Consider the following 21,120-nt stretch of genomic DNA (forward strand, 5'->3'; position numbering starts at 1 on the left):
CTCTGTTTTAAATGTGAATTGGAAACCAAAGGGCTTTGGGGTTAGATATTGCAAACATGCAAAGATAGGAAACTTTTTCAATAGTGTATGTCTTTGGGAGACAGACCAGGTTGTTGAGGTAAGTATGTATCTTTTAATGCCAAAGAACTACTAAAGTGATCTCATACTTTCTGAACCAATCATCGTCTCTCAGATTCCTTAGGTTCTCCCTCAGTCTTTTGTTGTAAGAATTAATCCACCTTCTGATGAATTAGCTAGGCTCTTTTGCATAAATGCTGATGTGGTTCTCTCTCATTGTCTTTTCCTGACTTGAGAACTCTGGGCAAGCCCCTCTCTGGATAATGTAACTTGCCTGATCTCTCGCTCAAACAGATGTATATGGAAGACTTAATTATTCCTTATCCTCATCATCCTTTTATGACCGTTATTATAAAATTACAAAGCAACATATACCTTGTTCATTAAGGAGGTTTGACAGTCTAAGAGTAGTATCCTCCTACATGATCACCAGGTCTGAATTTTTGGCTGAGAAGAGGAGAGATGAATAAATCATTGCTGACAGTCTGCTATATGCAAGAGCTATGCTAGAAGAGTCACTGAAACAGTTCTGTAGTAGTAGGGAGATAAAGACCAGCCTCAGGATGGTTTTAAGAGTGGTAAGTTTCATAAAAGCCTTATTTGCTACGTGAAGGAATCAGTTCCATTTTTTTTTTTTAAGGAGGCTCCACATCCAGCATGGAACCCAACATGGGGCTTGAACCCCAACCCTGAGATCAAGACCTGAGCAAAGATCAAAAGTTGGACCCTTACCTGACTGAGTCCCCCTGGTGCATGATCAGTTGCATTTTAAAGGCTGGCATTGTCTGTATTACAGACATCAACTAATCCTTTCAAAGTTAACTATCATGCAGATTTTGCCAAAATCAAGGATATTTTAGGAGAAATAGAGGTTGATCCTCTAGTCTTAATATATGTACCTTAGAGTGTGAAGATTGTTTTAATATGAGATTTCAGTTTTTAAATCTATTTGGTTAATTTGGGTTTTTGTATTCCGGGCCTGGGTTTGACTCCAAGGTTGGCCACTTAACCAGCCACAAGCCCTGGGCAGGTTACTGAATGCCTCTAATCCTCAGTCTTCCTACCTGTAAGATGGGATGGTGATGCCTTTCTCATAGGGTCGCTAATGGATCACACGTTAGACAACGTGGCCGAGGTGGCTGGCATCCCAGTGGCACTCAGCACATGTTGCCAGCTTTGTGCTTATGAACTGATTTAGCACTCATGGCATAGTGCCAACGCATTGCTGCCGTTCTTCTGAACTTTCTCAACCTAGCGCTCCCAAGCTCCAGACCCAGCTGCCTGCTGGGCATCTTCATCCCAAAGTCACCATAGCAAAAATCAATATCATGACTCCATTCTCAGTCATTGGCTCTGTCAGTTGGCCCAAATGAGGCATGTAAGGAGCTGTCCTACACCTCTTCTTCATCTCTCATCCTCAGTCCATTGTGCCTTAACTCTCACTGGCATCTATTGCCTCTGACCTTTTTTTCTGACTCGGTGACTGTAATAGCACTATAACCTGCCTCCACAACACCAGTCAGCATCCTCCCCCTGAGTCAGGCACTGTGACTCCCTGAGTTTTCTCAGAAAATCAAATCAGGTATTTAAAAGTTCAGCCTAGAATTCATTAATGGTGCCTCCTGTCCTCAGGGTCTATCTGAACCTTGTTGTGAAGCCTCTGAGGATGTAGACCCTGCCCTTCCCGCTTCCCTCCTCTCCTAGCTCTTCCCACATGCATCCTATGTACTTGATCCACCTGGGGATCCTTTATGGCTCCCACAGGGTCACACTTTCATGCCTTCTTTCACTTGTGCTCTTTTCTCTGCCCAGAATATTTTTTCATGACTCCCTCAATGTAGTTCTGGGAGGCGCATAGATGGTGTTATCTGCCCCGGAGGCCTTCCTGCCCCCAGTCCCAGGCTGGATTAGCTGCTCTCCCTAGAGGATTCTCTGTCATCATCACCACTGCTGTAGCATGGGTCTTATGATACTGTCATTAGCTACTACCCAGTCTGTGTGTGACTGGGTATCCCTTTATCCCAGTGGTTTATAAATGTCACATGTAAGATATGAACCTACATCCCTTCTCTTAGACCATCCAGAGAGGCTTAGTACCAGATATGTTTAGTGCTGTTTCATTACTTGTCACATCTATGATGCAATGAAGTGGCAGTTGCATATGCCATGTCACTGTGTGAGCCGCTGAGATGGAACTCCGCCAGTGCTGCTTCACAGGTAGGCTCTGGAATCTGATGGACTGGATTTTGAATTCCAGTCCATTATCCCTCTCAGCAAGCTTGCAGTCTAATTTTAGATATCCAGCTCCTAACCATGTCGCCATACTGCCATGGGAGAAGAACCTGGTGCTCGCAACACAGGAACACTGGGTCCTCCCAGCAGTTACCTTTCTTTTGGAAAATCAGTAACTAATGGGTTTATACATCAAGCGTCTGGGAGCTCTACTAGCATGAGTCATCCTTCTATCCAGTCCCAGCAATTCTGAGGTGGGTGGGGATAGATGATCTCAGAAACTTGGTGATTTCGTGGAGATAAATGCTGCCCTATGAGACCCTGGCAGCCTGACACCCTGTCTTTCGTGGTGATGCTGTTTCTAATTCCTCAAATTCGAGTTAGAAAAGTTCACTACCAAGCATCTACAAAATTAGTTCAGAAGCTTGAGGAAATCATGCAGTTTTCTTAAACAGTGGATATTGATTAGGCCTATTACATAATGCTTTTAACACAGTTGTCTGCTCCTACCCCACTCTTCCTGCTCTCAAAAGCTAGATGCAATAGGACGTGGTTGTGCAGATGTCATTTCTGTGGTGTCTGCAAGTGTCATTTTTGAAGTCCCACCGATAACTGTGGGTTGCTGCAGGGTCAGGGACCCACATTCTGAGAAGGAGCCAAGGACTGAGTCAGGATGCTTGCGGGAGCCCTGCCCTGTTTCTTCCTTTCCTTTCTGGCCCCACGATGACTTTCTTTTCTCGGTGCATCTCTAGAATTATAAATTCTGAAGTTCATGAGACTTTTCGTGAAACTGCTTTATTAGCCCACAGTGATATCCAAAATTAAAACTATTTCTGTTCTTCTGAGTGTGTGCTACTGCAGTTAGCTTAAAATGAGCTTAAAGGATGTGTCGGGTAAGCCTTTCTCTTTTGGCAATTGCTGTCTTGGCTAGCCAGCCTGGAACTGGGAGTCTTAATGAGACAGGAGATGTCCAGTCAGACAGTGTGGTGGCCATGGCCCCTGTCCCTCAAATCTTGACTGTGGCCTTTGGCAGTGGCTGCATACATCTGCCGAGTGAGTCATGATCATTTTTGTGTTACATCCTAAAAATTTCCAGTGTTACTTAATAATGAAGTCCAAGGAAACAGAAGGGTTAGAAATCAGGAAGTAGCTACTTTTTAAATGCAGTCTAGTATTTTCACGGCATGACTTTGTTTCATAACAAATTCCGATGTTGGAAATCTGCAATTTAAACCAAGTGTAAAGCTAGAACACTACTTTATAGTTTGTTTTCCTTTTTTTTTAAATTTATTTTTTATTGGTGTTCAATTTGCCAACATATAGAATAACACCCAGTGCTCATCCCATCAAGTGCTCCCCTCAGTGCCCGTCACCCGGTCACCCCCACCCCCCGCCCACCTCCCCTTCCACCACCCCTGGTTCGTTTCCCAGAGGTAGGAGTCTCATGTTCTGTCTCCCTTTCTGATATTTCCCACTCATTTTTTCTCCTTTCCCCTTTATTCCCTTTCACTATTTTTTATATTCCCCAAATGAATGAGACCATGTTTGTCCTTCTCCGATTGACTTATTTCACTCAGCATAATACCCTCCAGTTCCATCCACATCAAAGCAAATGGTGGGTATTTGTCTTTATTTTTTTAAAGATTTTATTGATTTATTCATGAGAGACACAGAGAGAGAGAGAAGCAAAGGCATAGGCTGAGGGAGAAGGAGGCTCCCTGCAAGGAGCCTGATGTGGGACTTGATCCCGGATTCCGGGATCACTCCCTGAGCCAAAGGCAGACACTCAACTGCTGAGCCACCCAGGCGTTCCTGTATTTCGTCTTTCATCACAGTTCCTACAGTGGCCAATTCTGCTGCTTCCTCACCTTGTCTCCTCCTTTTCTGTCGTCAAGCATCTTACTCTGGCTTCCTTGCCTTCCTCAGAACCACCTCAGGGCCTTTGCACATGATCTCACCCCTCCTCCGGATTGTCTATAGCTGGTCCCCTCACTTCCTTGACTCTGGTCCAAGTGGCTCCAAATTGGTGAGACCTCCTTTGATCTCCCGATGTCCTTTGCAGCCCAACAGTCCCTACTGCCCTCATCCTGCTTATCCATAGATCTAGTCACCATCTGACATTCTGTTTGTATATTTATTGAGTTGTGTAGTCTGCCTCCCTCCTCAGGAAAGCACTGCAAGGGCAGGCAACTTTGTCACTTTTGTTTCTGGGTGTATCCCCACTGCCTAAAATAGTTCTTGGCGCGTGTTAGGTGATTAATATAAATATGCATTGAATACTTGAATGAATGAATCATAGAATTTTTTCACTATTAGGGACAACTAAACTTATGTTATAGATTGAGAAACTGAGGCACAGAAAGTTATACGGCTCATTTCAAAATGGAGCTCAATCATTTCAAAACTGTTCTAGCTCTTTTTAAAAATCTAGGACTCTATGTGGAGCCTTCTGGTCAGTTGTCCAGTCCAGTCCAGGTTAACACAAAAGAATAAATGAAAATTGATAATTTAAAATTTTAGCAGAAAACCCACAAGTTACTATGTAATGGCAAAACTTTCTGATACAGAAGGCAGAGTCTTATTCATGTTTACAGCATAGAGTGCACATTGCATATAATTAGTGCTCAAGAGAACTGTGTTAATAGATTTGGTTATATTGTTATAAAGCCATTCCTTTCTGCAAGACCCTCCTTCTGCACTAGTCCCAAAATAGACAGTTATTCTTAGGGCTTTTTATTCAAAATGTTTTCAGTTATAAGCATCCCATTTAAGAGTGTGTGTGTGTGTGTTTAATTTCTTTTACAAATAGCTGACATGATCAAAGAGGTGACCTCATCTCTGGGAAAATCCAGAAATATTTAGTTATTCCGGTTTTCCAGATGTAACTACATCAAATAAAGCAAAGAACTAATCTTTCTAGTTCTCCACTTTGTGAAAAAATCCAGTTTTCAAGCCATGATGGTTTGCTGGCCTGAATGGTTCCGACCTCAGACTTATTTATGCTTACATAGACATCCTTGGAATCTCACTTTTGACAAAAAGTTGTTTATAAGTAGCATGATGTTTAGATATACAACAGTCAGTTTGGGAAGTGGAGCCAATTAATTTCTCTTTAAGCAGAAAAGAAACGAAGCACAGCTAATCCTTATAGTGAACTGAAGTGAACTCTAGAGATGTAGTGACATTAACTTTAGAGTTGGAAGCTGTGAAAATTCAGGATGGGTATATTTAGGAAAACGTGAGAAGAGAGATGGGTAAACCACATGAAATACAAAAGAAACCTATTTCTGTTGTTTGTAGAGATTTTAAAAATCCACTGTGTGTCTTTAGAAATCTTAAATAAATAAACAATTTGGCAGATATATTGCCTGCACTTTAGACCATTCTTAACTAACTACCTGCAAACTCTTTAAAACTATGCAAGCTGTCCTGGAAACTGATATGCACACTCCCAACTCCCAAAAATAAACAAAACCTCTATCTTCCCCACCCCATTACTGGCAGGAGTTCCGCTGCTCAGGCTTACTCTTCTCTGCTCCTTCCTGCTGGTGTATGGAAGTCATGTGGTTGGTTGTGGGGCCCATTCATGTCTATGCCTCTTTCTCTATCATAAGGTAACCTGAGGGGATTCAACCCTGATAACAGAAGCAGCTAAATACTGGATTTATATACTCCAAAGGCTGGAAAGTAACTTGAAGAGATGAATCTTACCGTATGTGATCACTGGCATTTAGTTAAAGTCTGTTGACCTTTCCACGCATTTCTACAAATCTGGCTGTGCCAAATAAGCATCATGGTGTGGCATTCACTGCCAGCAGGGTGTATGGTCTGAGATGTTCTAGCAAGAGGGGTGGTTTAGCAGTGTGCTGCCCATGCTCTGTACTCAGTCTCCCAGACAAAACCTGATGTAGGAAAGATGTTAGGGTTCAAAGCTGATGACCAAGAAAGAATTCTTGAGATGTCTTTGGTGCAAAAAGGTGGTTTTATTAAAGCACAGGGACAGGACCTGTGGGCAGAACAGGTAGGGGCATGAGGATTCGCCCATTATAGACTTTCAAGTTGGAAGGGGGTTAGGGATAGCTTAAGCCTTCCAGGTACTTTAGAAACAAGGTTTCCAGGATCCTGAGGGGGGCTTATCTATTGTTGGGAAAGGTCATTTATTATTGTTTAGTAAACCCTCAGTCATGAGACCCTTCAGATGTATAAATAACGTGGGTCATGATTGGAGGATGATTGCCAACATGTATAGGGGTGGGTAGAGATAAAGGAAATTTCCAAAGGAAGTTTTATATGTTAAAGTAGACTTACAGGGTCCTGGGAGGTCAGACTAAGATTGCCTTTTGCCCTTAGCTAAGTATTAACATCGAGGCAGCTGTGTCCCTAGAGGAAGGTCACTCTGTTTCAAGGACTTGTTAATGGGCCTAGATAGTAAGGAAATTTAATAATTTTTCCTCTGCTTTTATTTCCCATATCAAAACCCATCTGTAGGATTGCTGCCTGGGCTTGGGAGTTCAGTCAGAGTAACAGGTAGCAAAGCCCACTGATCCGAATGGGGATTTTGCCTGTGATTCAAGCTAAAGGGGCCGCTTACCTTGCTATATAACCCGCTAGGTTCATGACGTACCTCAGCATGGAGTCAAACTGCCTAAAGATTTGAGGGCTTCATCATATTTGATGGGCTGTCTTGCCTCTACAGGGTTACAGAGCCGGTTCTTATCCACATTAATAGCTCAGTAAGTCTCCCTCAGAGATGAGAACATTCGGTCACCGGAGGCCATCTGAGTGTCACTGGGTTTGGCCTGTCTGGCAGATAGTTTACAAAAGAAATTCACATGAAGTCACATGACAGAGGAAGAGAGATGAAAAGTATCCACCTTTACTAGAAATTAAAGAAACGCCCAAGATTAGCTTTTTAATCTCTTAATTTGGCAAAAAGTAAAGAAAAAGAATCATGTTGCCTGGTTGAGGCACTTCCATTCCCTGCCTCCGAGAAGAGCCATAAATTGGCACAGCCTTTCCTGGCCACATGGTGATGTTTAATGGGACGGAGACATGCAAATCCTTTCACCCAGCTGTCCTGCTTCTAGGAACCAAAAGCTAGGAATTTCTATTAAGGAAATGGATTGAGGACATACTCCAAGGAGAGTGTACAAAGGTTGCAGCATTGTTTGAATGTTAATACTTGGAAACAAACTAAGTATTTTAATAATAAGAGATTTAAGTAAATTGTTGTATATCTGAATGATAGATGTTTATAGTGCAGTTAAAAGATCTAAAATACCACAGATGGCCTGATAGATTGCTGAGTGAAAAAAAGCCATTTACAAAACAATGTGAGGTCGAACCCATTTTTTAAAGAAATCCTAATATATTTAAAAGTTGTGTTAGCTGAAACTTCAAACTTCAGTGGTGACTTTTGTTTATCTGCATTTTCTAATTTTTCTGTAATGATCATCTGTTTCTTAGTGTAATATTTTTGAAGTTATCATCAGCCAAAAAGAAAAGGTTCTGCAGCAGGTTTGGTCTCCTGCTAGGATTGTTGGCAGAGAGGGGTGGGGGAGAGGGGGTAGGAGAAGGTGGTGAGAAGGAAGGGGTCCCGCTTAGATTGATAAGCCTGTAGGAAGTATTCAAATGGTCTATCCAAAGTGAAATAAAAACCATTCATGGATTCTCTTCAGAACCATTGCACTGGGGGAATCCCTGGGTGGCTCAGCGGTTTTGCACCTGCCTTTGGCCCAGGGCGCAATCCTGGAGTCCTGGGATCGAGTCTTGCGTCGGGCGCCCGGCATGGAGCCTGCTTCTCCCTCTGCCTGTGTCTCTGCCTCTCTCTCTCTCTCTATCATAAATAAATAAAAATAAATTAAAAAAAAAAAGAACCATTGCACTGCATCAGTGGATGATGAAGGTCGTAGTTTGGGGAGCAGAGTGGGTTTCTCTAAAGAATAATAGTAACATATTTACTTTTTCAATAAATCCTCATCAGACATTTTGATTTTAAGATTTTATTTATTTATTCATGAAAGACACACAGAGAGAGAGAGAGAGTGAGAGAGAGAGAGGCAGAGACACAGGCAGAGGGAGAAGCAGGCTCCATGCAGGGAGCCCTATGAGGGACTCGATCCCAGGTCTCCAGGATCATGGCTTGGGCCAAAGGCGGCGCTAAACTGCGAGCCACCCAGGCTGCCCCTCATCAGACATTATTAAATAAAGAACTGTATACTGTGGTTCAGGAACTTTATGAACTGTTCCGTCTTCCTTTTAAAAGATACCGCCCAAGAAGTCAAGTTTTCATTTCTAGATACTATTTCTTCCTGATGAAATATCCTCTATAGGTATTTATGTCAGGAAATTGAAAACGACTGCTTCAGCTTTTTAAAAAGTAAATAACAAACGAAATCATGCTTACAAAAAACAGAACTTGGATTCTATTCAGAGGTTGAAAGTCCTTCCCACTGGTCCTGCCCTTTACACAATGTATTCTTGTATTTAGGGATAATCAATGTTAACTTTATTCTAGATCTTTCTTTTGTATTCATTAACATATACAATGGTGTGTGTGTGTGTGTGTATGAATGAATATATACTAATAGTCTTAAAGTTTTTAAATTGGATCTAGTACATCTATTATTTGCAACTTTTTCTATTTCATTTTATTACTTAATGTGAGTCTTTGCTCACATCTTTTTTAAAGATTTTATTTATTTGTTCATGAGAGACACAGAGAAAGGCAGAGACATAGGCAGAGGGAGAAGCAGGCTCCCCATGGTGAGCCCATGCAGGATTCTCAATCCCAGCACCCCAGGATCATGCCCTGAGCCAAAGGTGGATGCTCAACCTCTGAGTCACCCAGGTGTCCCTTTGCTCACATTTCTTACGTTGCATCTGAGTAAGGAATTGTATCTTTGATATTTATATCAATAAAATTTATTTGCCCTTACTCTGCCTCTCAGAATAAATTCAGTCACCCAGGGCAACTTGTTAAAAACTTAGCCCTAGCTCTAAGTTGTTTTCCCAAAGTTTATTATTTTTGTTTGTTTTTGTTTTCCCAAAGTTTAGCTGTCAGTCAGTTCCCGGGAAATCTGAACCACATGGAAGGCTCAGTCAATGATTAGAGACCTAGCTCCCAAAAGTGCCAGCAGAATGTGATATGTAGTGTGTGATACGTGAAAGTGCTTAAGTTGTACTTTTCTCAACTTTACTTTTGAAGGATTTTAAGCATTCTTTTTTCCTCTGCCAGAAGTTTGCATTTCACTTGAGAGAAAATCAGCTGTATTTTCTTCCTAGGTCTACCCCTCATAAACCTAGTGACCCCACTTTCCTTCTAGGGGATCTCTGTTTCCTGGTCAGGAAAATGCTATAGCATCTCTAAGGTTCTTTCCAGAAGGCTCAGCATTCTCTCATTCTGTCTCATCAGCTCCATTAGCATCTAGGACAAAGTGTCCTGAGGGTATGGGGTGGGGAATGGGTTAATGCCCTGCCACATATGCACAAATGATGGTGTCCGAGTCATTTGCAGGTGTCCAACATTGCGACCAAAGGTTGGTTGGCAGCAAGACTGTGGTTGGGAGGAACCACAGCTCTGATCTCCCTGCAACTTCTTTACTAACAGCATGGTTCAGTTGTTAAACGTCTCAGATCTGTCTGCCTTTGCCTAATGTTTAGCGTTTTTAGTAATTTACTTTAAAAATCTGGTGTTCGGCACTCTTTCCCCACTCCCACTCTTCTGTGCATCTGTGTACAAGATGTACCTGAGGGCATCATGACATTGTACAAGTCACCCAGCTGGTATTTCAGGATAGTTTAGCTTTGAAAGACAGTGTTTCTCAACCAAATAATTCTCTTGATTTTAAGAGTGTGAGCTAGGTGTAGGGAAGGGCTTCAAATACAGTGCAAATGTCTTTTTTTAAATTCCTTCTGTTTAAGAACTGTTCACATGTCCTACTTGATTCAAAGGCCAGGGCGAATGTTTAGCCATCCTACTGTAATGAACACAAGTATTCATGAACCACAAGCTCCAAATGAGCTCCAACATCACTGCTTACGAGACATAATTTCCCCTTCTTAACTTTCTTATTTTTAAAAACTTCTTTTTTTTTCTTGGCCTCCATGCAATACTATCTTATTCTGTGGAACAGAAAAGGTAGCACCCATGCGTATTTCCATGCATACTACTAACCCTTCTCCTAGCCCCCCAAAAGAAAATAACTAAGATAACACACCTCTCTCCCAAAAAATCCACAGTGACTCTGTTCACGCCTTCCTTTTATTCCTATTGAATGGGGATTAGGTAAAACAAAACAAAACAAAAAAGGCAGGAACCTGAAGGAAGGCAGGATAGGGATAAGAAAAGAAAGGAGTTGAAACAATGACAATGAGGTGTGGGCTTTATGCAGATGTGGGAAGTAGGGAGGGCTCCCTGGGCAGTTAGCTGGGTTTTTAGATAAAACCAGACCAGGGGTAGTTTTAGAGTCTGCAGGATTTGCAGTAATACTTGAGGTTTGAGGATAGGGTATGATTCTGGCCGAGGAAGGCAGACCTGGGAAGCATTTATGATGCCTTGATTCTCTCTGGGTGTCGACTGTTCTCAAGCTAAAGATCTCTCCCTCCTACCTGCCTTGGAATATGGTAGTTTTTAGCTTTCCCTTGGGATCGCTGAAGCATGGGGAGTTCCTATAAAGCGATCTAAGACAAGGTGTGATGATAGCATTAATGAAACCTAGGAGGGATTGCAGGATTACCAGAGCCCTCCAGGGGGTATGAAAGGACTGTTTCCCAACTTGGAAGCAAAACCAGTTTTTGGTCACCAAAACACAGCTGCTGTTGCTCACCTATGGCTCAGTAAAGAGTAGCAAGGGACATGTGACAATGCCAAGCTCAGACCAATGTGCTGGGTAACCCTTGGAAGAAGGAGGGGTAACTGCAGTATTCAGAACTGAGTCCCAGTAAGATTTGTCAGGCCCATGAGTCTCTTCTGGCTTTTTTTAGCTGTGGGGTTGATTGGTGACCTCTCTCCAGCACCCCCTTTAGAACAGCAGTTGTTGCACCAGGGGAGGTGGCGTGAGGTGGCTGGAAAGAGCCAGGATTTAAAACCCAGCTCTCCGCCTCTTACTAGGTTAGATGTATGTCCTCAAACATGTTCTTCCATCTCTGAGCTGCGGTTTCCTCCACTGTAGAATGGAAATAATAATACTCTTTAACCTACAGAGATGTTGCCAAAATTAGACAAGATGGTATAAAGCACTGGGTATTTCTGTACCGCAATGCAGATACTTATATGCCGGTCCTAACTAGTGACAGATTCCTTTCTTCTTTAAATTCTGCAAGTAGAATTTGGTTCACGGGACACCTGGGTGGCCTGAGTGTCTGCCTTAGGCCCAGGGCGTGATCCTGGAGACCGGAGATCGAGTCCCAAGTCAGGCTCCCTGCATGGAGCCTGCTTCTCCCTCCGCCTGTGTCTCTGTCTCTGTCTCTCTCTCTCTCGAATAAATAAATAAATAAAATATTTTAAAAAGAATTTGGTTCATTAATATAGTGAAATGAGAGTTACGTAGTTTCTCTTTTTTTTTCTTAAGATTTTATATATTCATGAGAGACACAGAGAAAGAGAGGCAGACACACAGGCAGAGGGAGAAGCAGGCTCCATGCAGGGAGCCCGATGCGGGACTCGATCCTGGGACTCGATCCTGGGACTCCAGGATCACATCCTCTGCCAAAGGCAGGCGCTAAACCGCTGAGCCGCCCACGGATCCCCCAGTTGCCTAGTTTCTAAGGAAAAAGTGAGGCAGATGGTAGAGCACTTTACACAAAGCCATTTCCATAAAAGCTGTAGCGGTCACTTTATCTGTTCGGAACTGTGCAGGCCGGCTTTGTAGGGGAGTGGGAGGAGCAGGGATTGTGTGAGGATCCCAAAATTCTGCCCCAGGTGTTTGTAAGCTACAGGGAGGTAAATGGACCCGTTTCTTCCTCACCGCATCATGGCCAGTATGGGTACAACTTAGCAATTGGTTTAACCATAGAATTTTGGCAAAATGGAAGCTCTTGGCCCCTTTAGGGTTTGACACAGATAGAGGGGTGATTCAGAGACTCCAGGCTTTTGAAGATGGGAATGACCCACCCTGCCGGGTTCTGCAAGGATCTCCAGCACTGCCCCCCACCACAGAGGTTCTCTCATGTCCCACAACCTCTGTGGAGACACCCTTCTCTCCATCCATTTCACAGGCAGTTTTACTCTTGCAGTTCATACTGTTTGGGGTGGAAACACTAAGTCAAGAATTGGAACTGACAGCAAATCAATGGGAGAATAGGATTATTGCCTTTTTCAACTTACACCTTCAAAATTCCAGTCAGTGGAATTATTAGTCTTGTTTCCGAGTCCACGGATTTGGCAACTTCTGCAGACAGGTGAGCTCACCTCTTACTAAACGGGCGTATTTATAGGGATTTTCTCCCCCTCCCGACTGGCTCCCCCTTTAGTGGGGATGAGTAACAGATCTCTGGCATCTGTGTGGCACTTAACTGCGCTCTCCCCTCCTAGGAGGCGACTCGGTGAAACACCCCCCCTCCAGGCCGCCCTCTCTAGCCTTTGCCTCTTCAGTTCCATCCGCCGCTTTTCCGTGGCAGCGGCCACCCTCCAGTGGCCCACGCAGGTCACCTCTGGCCTCCTCCCTCCCGTAATCCCTCCAGGAGCCCTGCTGCCCTCCGGTCCAAAACCTCTGCCCCCCAAGGTCACTCCGCGGGTGGCACAGGGCCCACAAGGTGTGTTCGTGTGGTCTTCCCGCTGCAGAACCACACAGCCTTTTAGAAACCTTTAGTTAGAGACGCCTGCGTGGCTCGGGTTGAGCAGCTGTCTTTGGCTCAGGGCATGATCCCAGATTCCTGGGATCGAGTCCCACATCGGGCTCCTTGCATGGGGCCTGCCTCTCCTCCTGTGCCTCGCATGAATAAAATCTTAAAAAAAAAAATTTAAAAAGTAAAGAAACCTTTAGTTACCCAGATTTCTAAATCAGGAGAGGTCATGTAGAAATCCAGACTGCCAGGCTTGCTTGAAAAATCGGATGATCTGTCGACACCGGGCTAGGCTAAGTCCCTGCACGCAGCTCAGGGCTGGAGCCGAAGGGCCACTGCCCCCTTAGCCGGCACACTCTGCCCCTGCCTGCCTGGTGCTGGGTCCCTTCCCCTCCGTGAAGGCAATTTCATTGTGATTCCCTCCGCCTGGCAAACATACAGCTGCCATGGGATTTTGCTGCCTCCTAAATTAAGTGTCCGTTCCTCACCTGGCACTCCGGCGTCCAGCCGTGATTCTCACCTTGAACATTGGTTACAAACACCTGGAGACCAAACACTGCGATTCCTGCTTACCTCCACCTCCCCCATCAATTCTAATTCAGTAGCTTAGGGGTGAGACTCAGGAATCTCTGTTTTTTTTTTAAGATTTTATTTATTTATTTATTCATGAGAGACAGAGGCAGAGGGGGAGGCAGTCTCCCCATGGGGAGCCCCTTGCAGGACTCGATTCCAGAACCCTGGGATCACGCCCTGAGCCGAAGGCACTCAATCACTGAGCCACCCAGGTGCCTCTGTTTTATGTTTTTGTTGAAGAAATGGGCCTGTCTACAGAGACAAGAACCACCTGTCACTTTTTATCCCCCAGTCATTTCCTTTACAGGCATACTTCCATTTTATTGTGCTTTTGCTTTGCAAATACTGTGGTTTTTACAGATTGAAGGTTTGTAGCAACCCTGCATTGAGCAAATCTCTTGGCACTATTTTCCCAACAGCATTTGTTCACTTCAGGTCTCTGTGTCATGTTGTAATAATGTTCAAATTCATTTATTATTATATATCGTATGGTAATCTATGGCCAGTGGTTATGACTCACTGAACGCACAGATGATGGTTAGCATTTTCTAGCAATAAAGTTTTTTTTTATTAAAGTACATTTTTTTAGACATAATGCTGTTGTACACTTAATAGATTACAGTAGAGTGTGAACATAACTTTTATATGCACTCGGAAGCCAAAAACTTCATTTGACTCCTATTATTATGATATTTGCCATATTGTGGTTGGGAACTGAACTCACAATTTATCTGAGGTATGCCTACACATGTTATTTTTTTCATTTTACAGTAATATGTTGACCATATTAGTCATCCCCAAAATATGTTGAATATTTAAGTATTCATAAAACCCCCGGATTAATTGGGGAAATGTTACTGTTTTTTTGTTTTCTTTTTTGTTTTTTGTTTTTTTTAAGATTTTATTTTTAAGTAATCTGTACATCCAACATGGGGCTTGAACCCAAAACTCTGAGATCAAGAGCTGCTCCTGACCCGCTTACACTCCACTGACTGAGCCAGTCAGCCCAGAAACATTACTATTCTTATCTCAGAAGACTCTTGGGCAATGGATTGGTTGAAGGATTTTTGCCCAAGGGGTAGGACTGGAAAGGAAGTTGTCTCTTACTCCAATGTGTTTTGCTCTGAGTTGTACAGTGACGTTTTTTGAAACCTCTGTTTCTCTATGTGGTGGAAGCCAGGAACAGTGTCCTCCCTTGTTCATGCTTATAATTTATACAAGGATCGGGACGCCTGGGTGGCTCAGCGGTTGAGTGTCTCCTTAGGCTCAGGGCGTGATCCTGGAGTCCTGGGATCAAGTCCCACATCGGGCTTCCTGCATGGAGCCTGCTTCTCCCTCTGCTTATGTCTTTGCCTCTCTCTCTGTGTCTCTCATGAATAAATAAAAATCTTTTAAAAATTGTTTTAAAAATTATACAAAGATAGCTAAGTCCTTCCCCAAGCTGGGGTAGAGGGTCTCCTCTGCACACATCTGGGAAGTTTGCGTCTTTATGCCCCACCGCAGTAACAGAGATTACCTAATGTGAATGCTCTGTTAACACCATACGCAAAAGTGAATCAGGAAGACTTCAAACTAACACATTTATTTTAGATGCTGCAGAGACTCTTACAACAGAAAATACCTGCTTCCAAGCCCTCACTTCCCAAGTTCAAGTTTATACAATTGCATGTCACCCACTATGGACCTTTTACTTTCTGTCCAGCTCAGAAGTCTCTTCATATACTGAGGATTTACCCCGAGACAAAACATATCTTATCAGTGGAAGAGGGTTGGAAAGTTATAGACATAAGACAAAAGAAGTTTAGGATTTTATAACCTCTTGAGAGTTGAATGCAGGCTTTCACAATAGCCTCACAGAAGCCCATTTTTTTGCTAAGATATCATTCTTGTAGTTCTGTATGTCCCTCCTTCCTGCTACGTTGAAAAGATAAGTGATATCTTGAAGTGAATATGTACCAAGTGATATATTGAAGTGAATATGTACCAAAAAGAGGACAAACACTCCTCAGAATAAATGAGATCCAGCTTTTTTTTTTTTTTTTTAAGATTTTTATTTATTTATTTTAGAGAGAGCAGGAGCATGAGCATGGATGAGCATGGGAAGGGGCAGAGGAAGAAGCAGGCTCTCTGCTGAGCAGGGAGCCCAACTCACAGCTCCATCCCAGGACCCTGGAAGCTGAAGGCAGACCCTTAACTGACTGAGCCATCCAGGTTCCTGAGGTCCAGCTTTGAGAGTAGAAATTAAGTGTTTTCTTTTTTTTTTTTTTTTAGGGACACGTGGCCATCAAGAATCATGAGCAACCCATTTGCACACCTTATTGAGCCTTTGGATCCTGCACAACCAGGAAAGAAATTCTTTAATTTGAATAAATTGAAGGATTCAAGATATGGTAGGCGTATGGTTCTTTGATGTAATTGTTCTCACAGCAATCAAGAGTCTTGTTTGCATAATAATTAAGCTATGTAATTAATTAGCCTTTAGGAGAGTTGAAAGAGGGAGTTGCAGAAATGCCTGAATGGTCTTGGATTAAGCACGTAAACACACACCACTTTCTTATGTTGCCTGTTTTTAAGTAATTTTGATTATATAAATATGACATTTATATAACATTTATAGCATATAGAGTATTTGTGCACATATATTATTTAATTTGTATAACAACTCTGTGAGGTCATGTTTACAAAATGTAAGAAGTCCTAAGAAGCTGAGGTCCAGGGAGCATCGATGACATGATCAAAAAACAACTGTGGGTACCAGAATTGGATAAAAACAGGTCTTTTTTATTCCAAATCCTCTGCTTTTCTACCTTTGCACTCTGGTCTTTCCCAAATAATATTGGTTATTAATATTGATGATACAGTATTTCTTTTTTAAATAAACAAAATAGTTTTTTCAGGAATTACCATTGTTTTATCCTCGAACCCATTATGGTGTTTATGCTTGTGTTTCCATTAAAAGGTATATATGACTGTACTTTGATCTTAATTATAATAGTTGTAAAGAAGTTATTTTCTCATTTCTTAAACAATAGTTTTCATAAGAAATATTACTCTGTGTGTTACTTGCCAAAACGTAATACAATAAATACCTAGACTGACTTCTTTCATGGTAACTTAAGAGAAACTCTATTATTGGAATCCAAGGTAAGGCAATAATTTATTATGAAAAAATTAACTATAATATTTATCTTTGCCTAGTCTGTGGGTATTTTCTAGTACCGAATGTCTTTTAAACCCATTCGATATGGTTATATTTTAAACTGTTGAAATCAGTTTAAATTTACCCTCTTTCCCTGTTGGAGGAGTAGTCTAATGCCTTGTATCAAGTTTATTTAGAGATTGGCTTTAAATAGTTCTTATGATAAGGTGTCTCATGGCTTTTATTTGTTTTGATTATGCTTTCTCCTTTTTCCCTAGAACGCTTACCATTTTCTATCAGAGTTCTCCTGGAGGCAGCCATTCGGAACTGTGATCAATTTTTGGTGAAGAAAAATGACATTGAAAATATCCTAAATTGGAATGTCATGCAGCATAAGAACATAGAAGTGCCATTTAAGCCTGCTCGCGTCATCCTACAGGACTTCACGTGAGCCTGATATCACTTCACTTCCCTCTTCACTGCCTCCCTTGTCAGCCTTTAGAGAGTGCTTCACATACACACACACGCAGCGCCTATATAATTGATCACCCAATATCCAGACATTTTTGAAAATGTAAGAGGTCTGTTATCCTGGACAGCAAGAGTTTGTCTCAGATAAATTCGGATGTGTAGTCACTCCACCTTTTCCAATGGCAAAGGTCATCATCTTTGGTCTTGGAGATCCTAGTCTTAAGTATAGTGGCAGAAGATGGAAGAAATAGCATGGAGTATGACTGTCTTGGAATCTTGTCTCCCTCACATCCTATCACCCACAAGCCAGTTTCAAACAGCCATCCCTAGAACACTGATGTGCTGTCACCTTAGGGAAGACTTGTAGTTCACAAGGCCCAACCTGTTGCTATTCAGCCTCAGTTCACACCTTGCCATTCCCAAGAGTCTTTACTTCCCATCATGGCCTGTTTTTTTAAGACACTATCTTTCCATTTTTAAATGATGTTGTTTTATTCCTTTTAGAACTGAATTTCATTTTTCTAGAGGACAGTCTAGAGGACAAATTTTATACTCTAAAATAATAAAAAGGAGAGATTCACCTAGTATAGATTTGATTCATAGCATACTTCTCTGAATTACATCCATTTCTTTAAATTTGATCTGAAGTTGGAGGTATGATCCATGTATCTTCTCTAGGTCTTTATCACCCCACCATGTGAATGGGAATCAGCCATGGCAGGAACAGACCCAGGGTTTTTAAGTGCCTACTTTCCTAAGGTCTCTATTTAGACCACATTTGTTGTTAACTTTAGTGCAGTGACAAAATTGCATGTAGAGATACCACTCAGTCATGGCACTTCCAATTTCTGCTCAAAGAAAGATATATAGAAACTTCCACTTTTCTAAGTCATCCATTGTCAGCCCCACTGATGACACTGTCTCACGGCCAATTGTCAGTGGAGGCAAAAGCTGAAAAATCGAAGTACACTTTATTCAACAGTTTTGTTTTCTGCTTAATTCTCTCTTTTCTCAGAGGTGTGCCAGCTGTGGTTGACTTTGCTGCAATGCGTGATGCTGTGAAAAAGTTAGGAGGAGATCCAGAGAAAATAAACCCCATCTGTCCTGCCGATCTTGTAATCGATCATTCCATCCAGGTGGATTTCAACAGAAGGTGAGACATTAGGACGGATACTTGGGTTTTCTGTTTTGTGCAAAATCTTGGAATTCACGTCTTCTTTATGTGTGTATGTAGATAAACAAAAGAAGAAATCTTTAAAAGATGTATTCAGAAAAATTCAAACTTACCAAAGATTTTCCAGTAAAGGGGGGGGGTCTTTTTTTTCTTCTTTTTTTAAATTTATGATTTTTTTCTTTTTACTTCTTCTGGTGCCCAGGCTGAAGGAGAAAGCAGCTATCTGGTGATCACAGAGGCTCAGGAGGGCAAATGGGAACCCACAATATCTCTTGAGGCTTAGATCAGAGCTAGTGTAGAATCACTTCTCTTCACAGTGACATTAATCAAAGCAAGTCACAGTCAAGCCATAAGTTAGGGGTGGGAAGTATATTCCATCTGTAGTAGAAGTAGCTGCAAGATTACACAGGGGACGCCCTGTGAGTGGCTCAGTGGTTGAGCATCTGCCTTTGGCCCAGGGCGTAATCCCGGAGTCCTAGGATCGAGTCCCACATCAGGCTCCCTGCAGGGAGTCTGCTTCTCCCTCTGCCTGTGTCTTTGTCTCTTTCAGTGTCTCTTCTGTGTCTCTCATAAAGAAAGAAAGAAAGAAAGAAAGAAAGAAAGAAAGAAAGAAAGAAAGAAAGAAAGAAAGAAAGAAAGAAAGAAAGAAAGAAAGAAAGAGAAAGGAAGGAAGGAAGGAAGGAAGAAAGAAAGAAAGAAAAGAAAAGAAAAGAAAAGAAAAGAAAAGAAAAGAAAAGAAAGAAAAGAAAGAAAAGAAAAGAAAAGAAAAGAAAAGAAAAGAAAAGAAAAGAAAAGAAAGATTACACAGGGAGGGCAACCAGGTGCTGCTAGAAGTCTAGTATCTTAACCAAGAAGAATAACCTAAGAGTTATCATCAACTCTGTGTGGGGAAAAAAAGAACTATACCACATTCAGTGCTGGGGAAATTAATTATTTAGTAGAGAGAGTGATTCCTGTGAATCACATTAATCGCATTAATATTTTTTAAATTAAATCATCAAAAATTTCAGAAAAAAATTTAAGTATGTGTCAAATGTCTTGAGGAGAAGGGCCTTTCTAAATTTAAAAGAAATGGGGATCCCTGGGTGGCGCAGCGGTTTAGCGCCTGCCTTTGGCCCAGGGCGCAATCCTGGAGACCCGGGATCGAATCCCACATCGGGCTCCTGGTGCATGGAGCCTGCTTCTCCCTCTGCGTATGTCTCTGCCTCTTGCTCTCTCTCTCTGTGTGACTATCATAAATAAATAAAAATTAAAAAAAATAAATAAAAAATAAATTTAAAAGAAATGAATGGGGGCACCTGTGTAGCTCAGTAGTTGAGCATCTGCCTTCAGCTCAGATCAAGAGCCTGGAAACCTGGGATTGAGTCCCACATCAAGCTCCCTACAGGGAGCCTGCTTCTCCCTCTGCCTATGTCTCCGCCTCTGCCTCTGTATCCCTCATGAATAAATAAAATCTTTAAAAAAATATATAGTAAAACCCAGCAGATTAATGGGTAAAAAAGTAGACATTTCACAATGAAAGGAAAAGCAATGATAAGCACTATATGAATCCTTTTTAACTTCAGAAGTAATAAAAAAAAGTAGATTAAATCCTTGAGATACCATTTTCTCTTATCAATAGAGTTAAGATTAGAAAATAAACATTATTCATTATAAAGGTGTCATGAGGGAGACACTTTTATTCCCTGCTGATAATACTATAAATTAGGAATGATGAAAGCAGTATGTATAAAGATTATTAGAAATTGTCATATCCTTTGTCCTGGAATTTCCACTTCTGAGCATTACCCTTTATAGATAATCTGGAATTCACAAGTAGCTTAATGACTAAATAGTGTTCATGACAGTATTTATAATAATGGAAACCTAGAAGCATTCTTAATGGCCAACAAAGGAGAATGATTTACTAGATCATGATATGTCCTTAAAGTGAATTATTAGGTAGCGTTTACCATTATAATTATAAAATGTTTAATAACACTTGGAACGTGCTCATGTCACAGCTCAATGAGCCAGATATAAGTTGCATGTAGAGTGTGATCTCAGCTAGGTGAAAAGTTGTACAAAAACTAAAAGATTGGAAAAAGAGATGACAAACTGCTGAACGATTTATCTCTAGGCTTATAACTGTTATTTATTTTGATGATAAGAGGCTATGGTTTTTTATAATAAAAAATCATTTAAGAGTATGAAACTATTCAAAGAGGAAAAAAAATAACTTTCCTTGCTTCCTTAGGGACTTAAGTGGGTTCCATACAGCCTAAAGAGAAATGTAGTGACTGGTCATTCTAAGATTAATGTTGTCAGTATCCAAACCAGATAAATTCCGGATAAAGAGAAATCTGCTTTGTCCCCTGAATTGACAGTTCTTGGAACAGACTAGATACTCAGCAGCTGTTCCCTTTCCCTTGGACTCTAAACTCATCCTTAGGCAACTTGTCTTTTTTTTCCTCCTTAAATCACATGAGCTCAATTTAATGGTTTGGAGTCAAAGGGAAGAATTAAAAATACATACACAAAATGTTATTCTATTTGATAACAAGGATATTTCCTAACACCCCACTTCAGAAGTTATTAAAGTAGCCTCACAAAATCATGGACAATTTTATCTTTCTTGGAGATTCTCACTGGTGTTGATGATTTACCTTTATTTCACTGCCTGGAAGGT

General features: G+C 41.6%; 1 protein-coding gene across 3 annotated transcripts in view; it reads left to right on the forward strand.

The window, feature by feature from the left end:
* Positions 1-21,120, forward strand: part of ACO1 (aconitase 1) — a 59,231-nt gene that overhangs the window by 7,028 nt on the left and 31,083 nt on the right. For 2 of the 3 annotated variants that reach the window (XM_025432290.3, XM_025432289.3), the window contains 3 exons: positions 15,940-16,058; positions 17,086-17,254; positions 18,294-18,431. In XM_025432290.3, the coding sequence (XP_025288075.1) occupies positions 15,962-16,058; positions 17,086-17,254; positions 18,294-18,431 (404 nt within the window). In that variant the 5' untranslated portion in view covers positions 15,940-15,961. Of the gene's footprint in view, positions 1-12,589; positions 12,712-15,939; positions 16,059-17,085; positions 17,255-18,293; positions 18,432-21,120 lie in introns of those variants that run through there. The other variant, XM_035697103.2, reaches the window with a different exon arrangement.

This window comes from Canis lupus, chromosome 11 (genome assembly GCF_003254725.2).
Source record: "Canis lupus dingo isolate Sandy chromosome 11, ASM325472v2, whole genome shotgun sequence".
Taxonomy (NCBI): domain Eukaryota; kingdom Metazoa; phylum Chordata; class Mammalia; order Carnivora; family Canidae; genus Canis; species Canis lupus.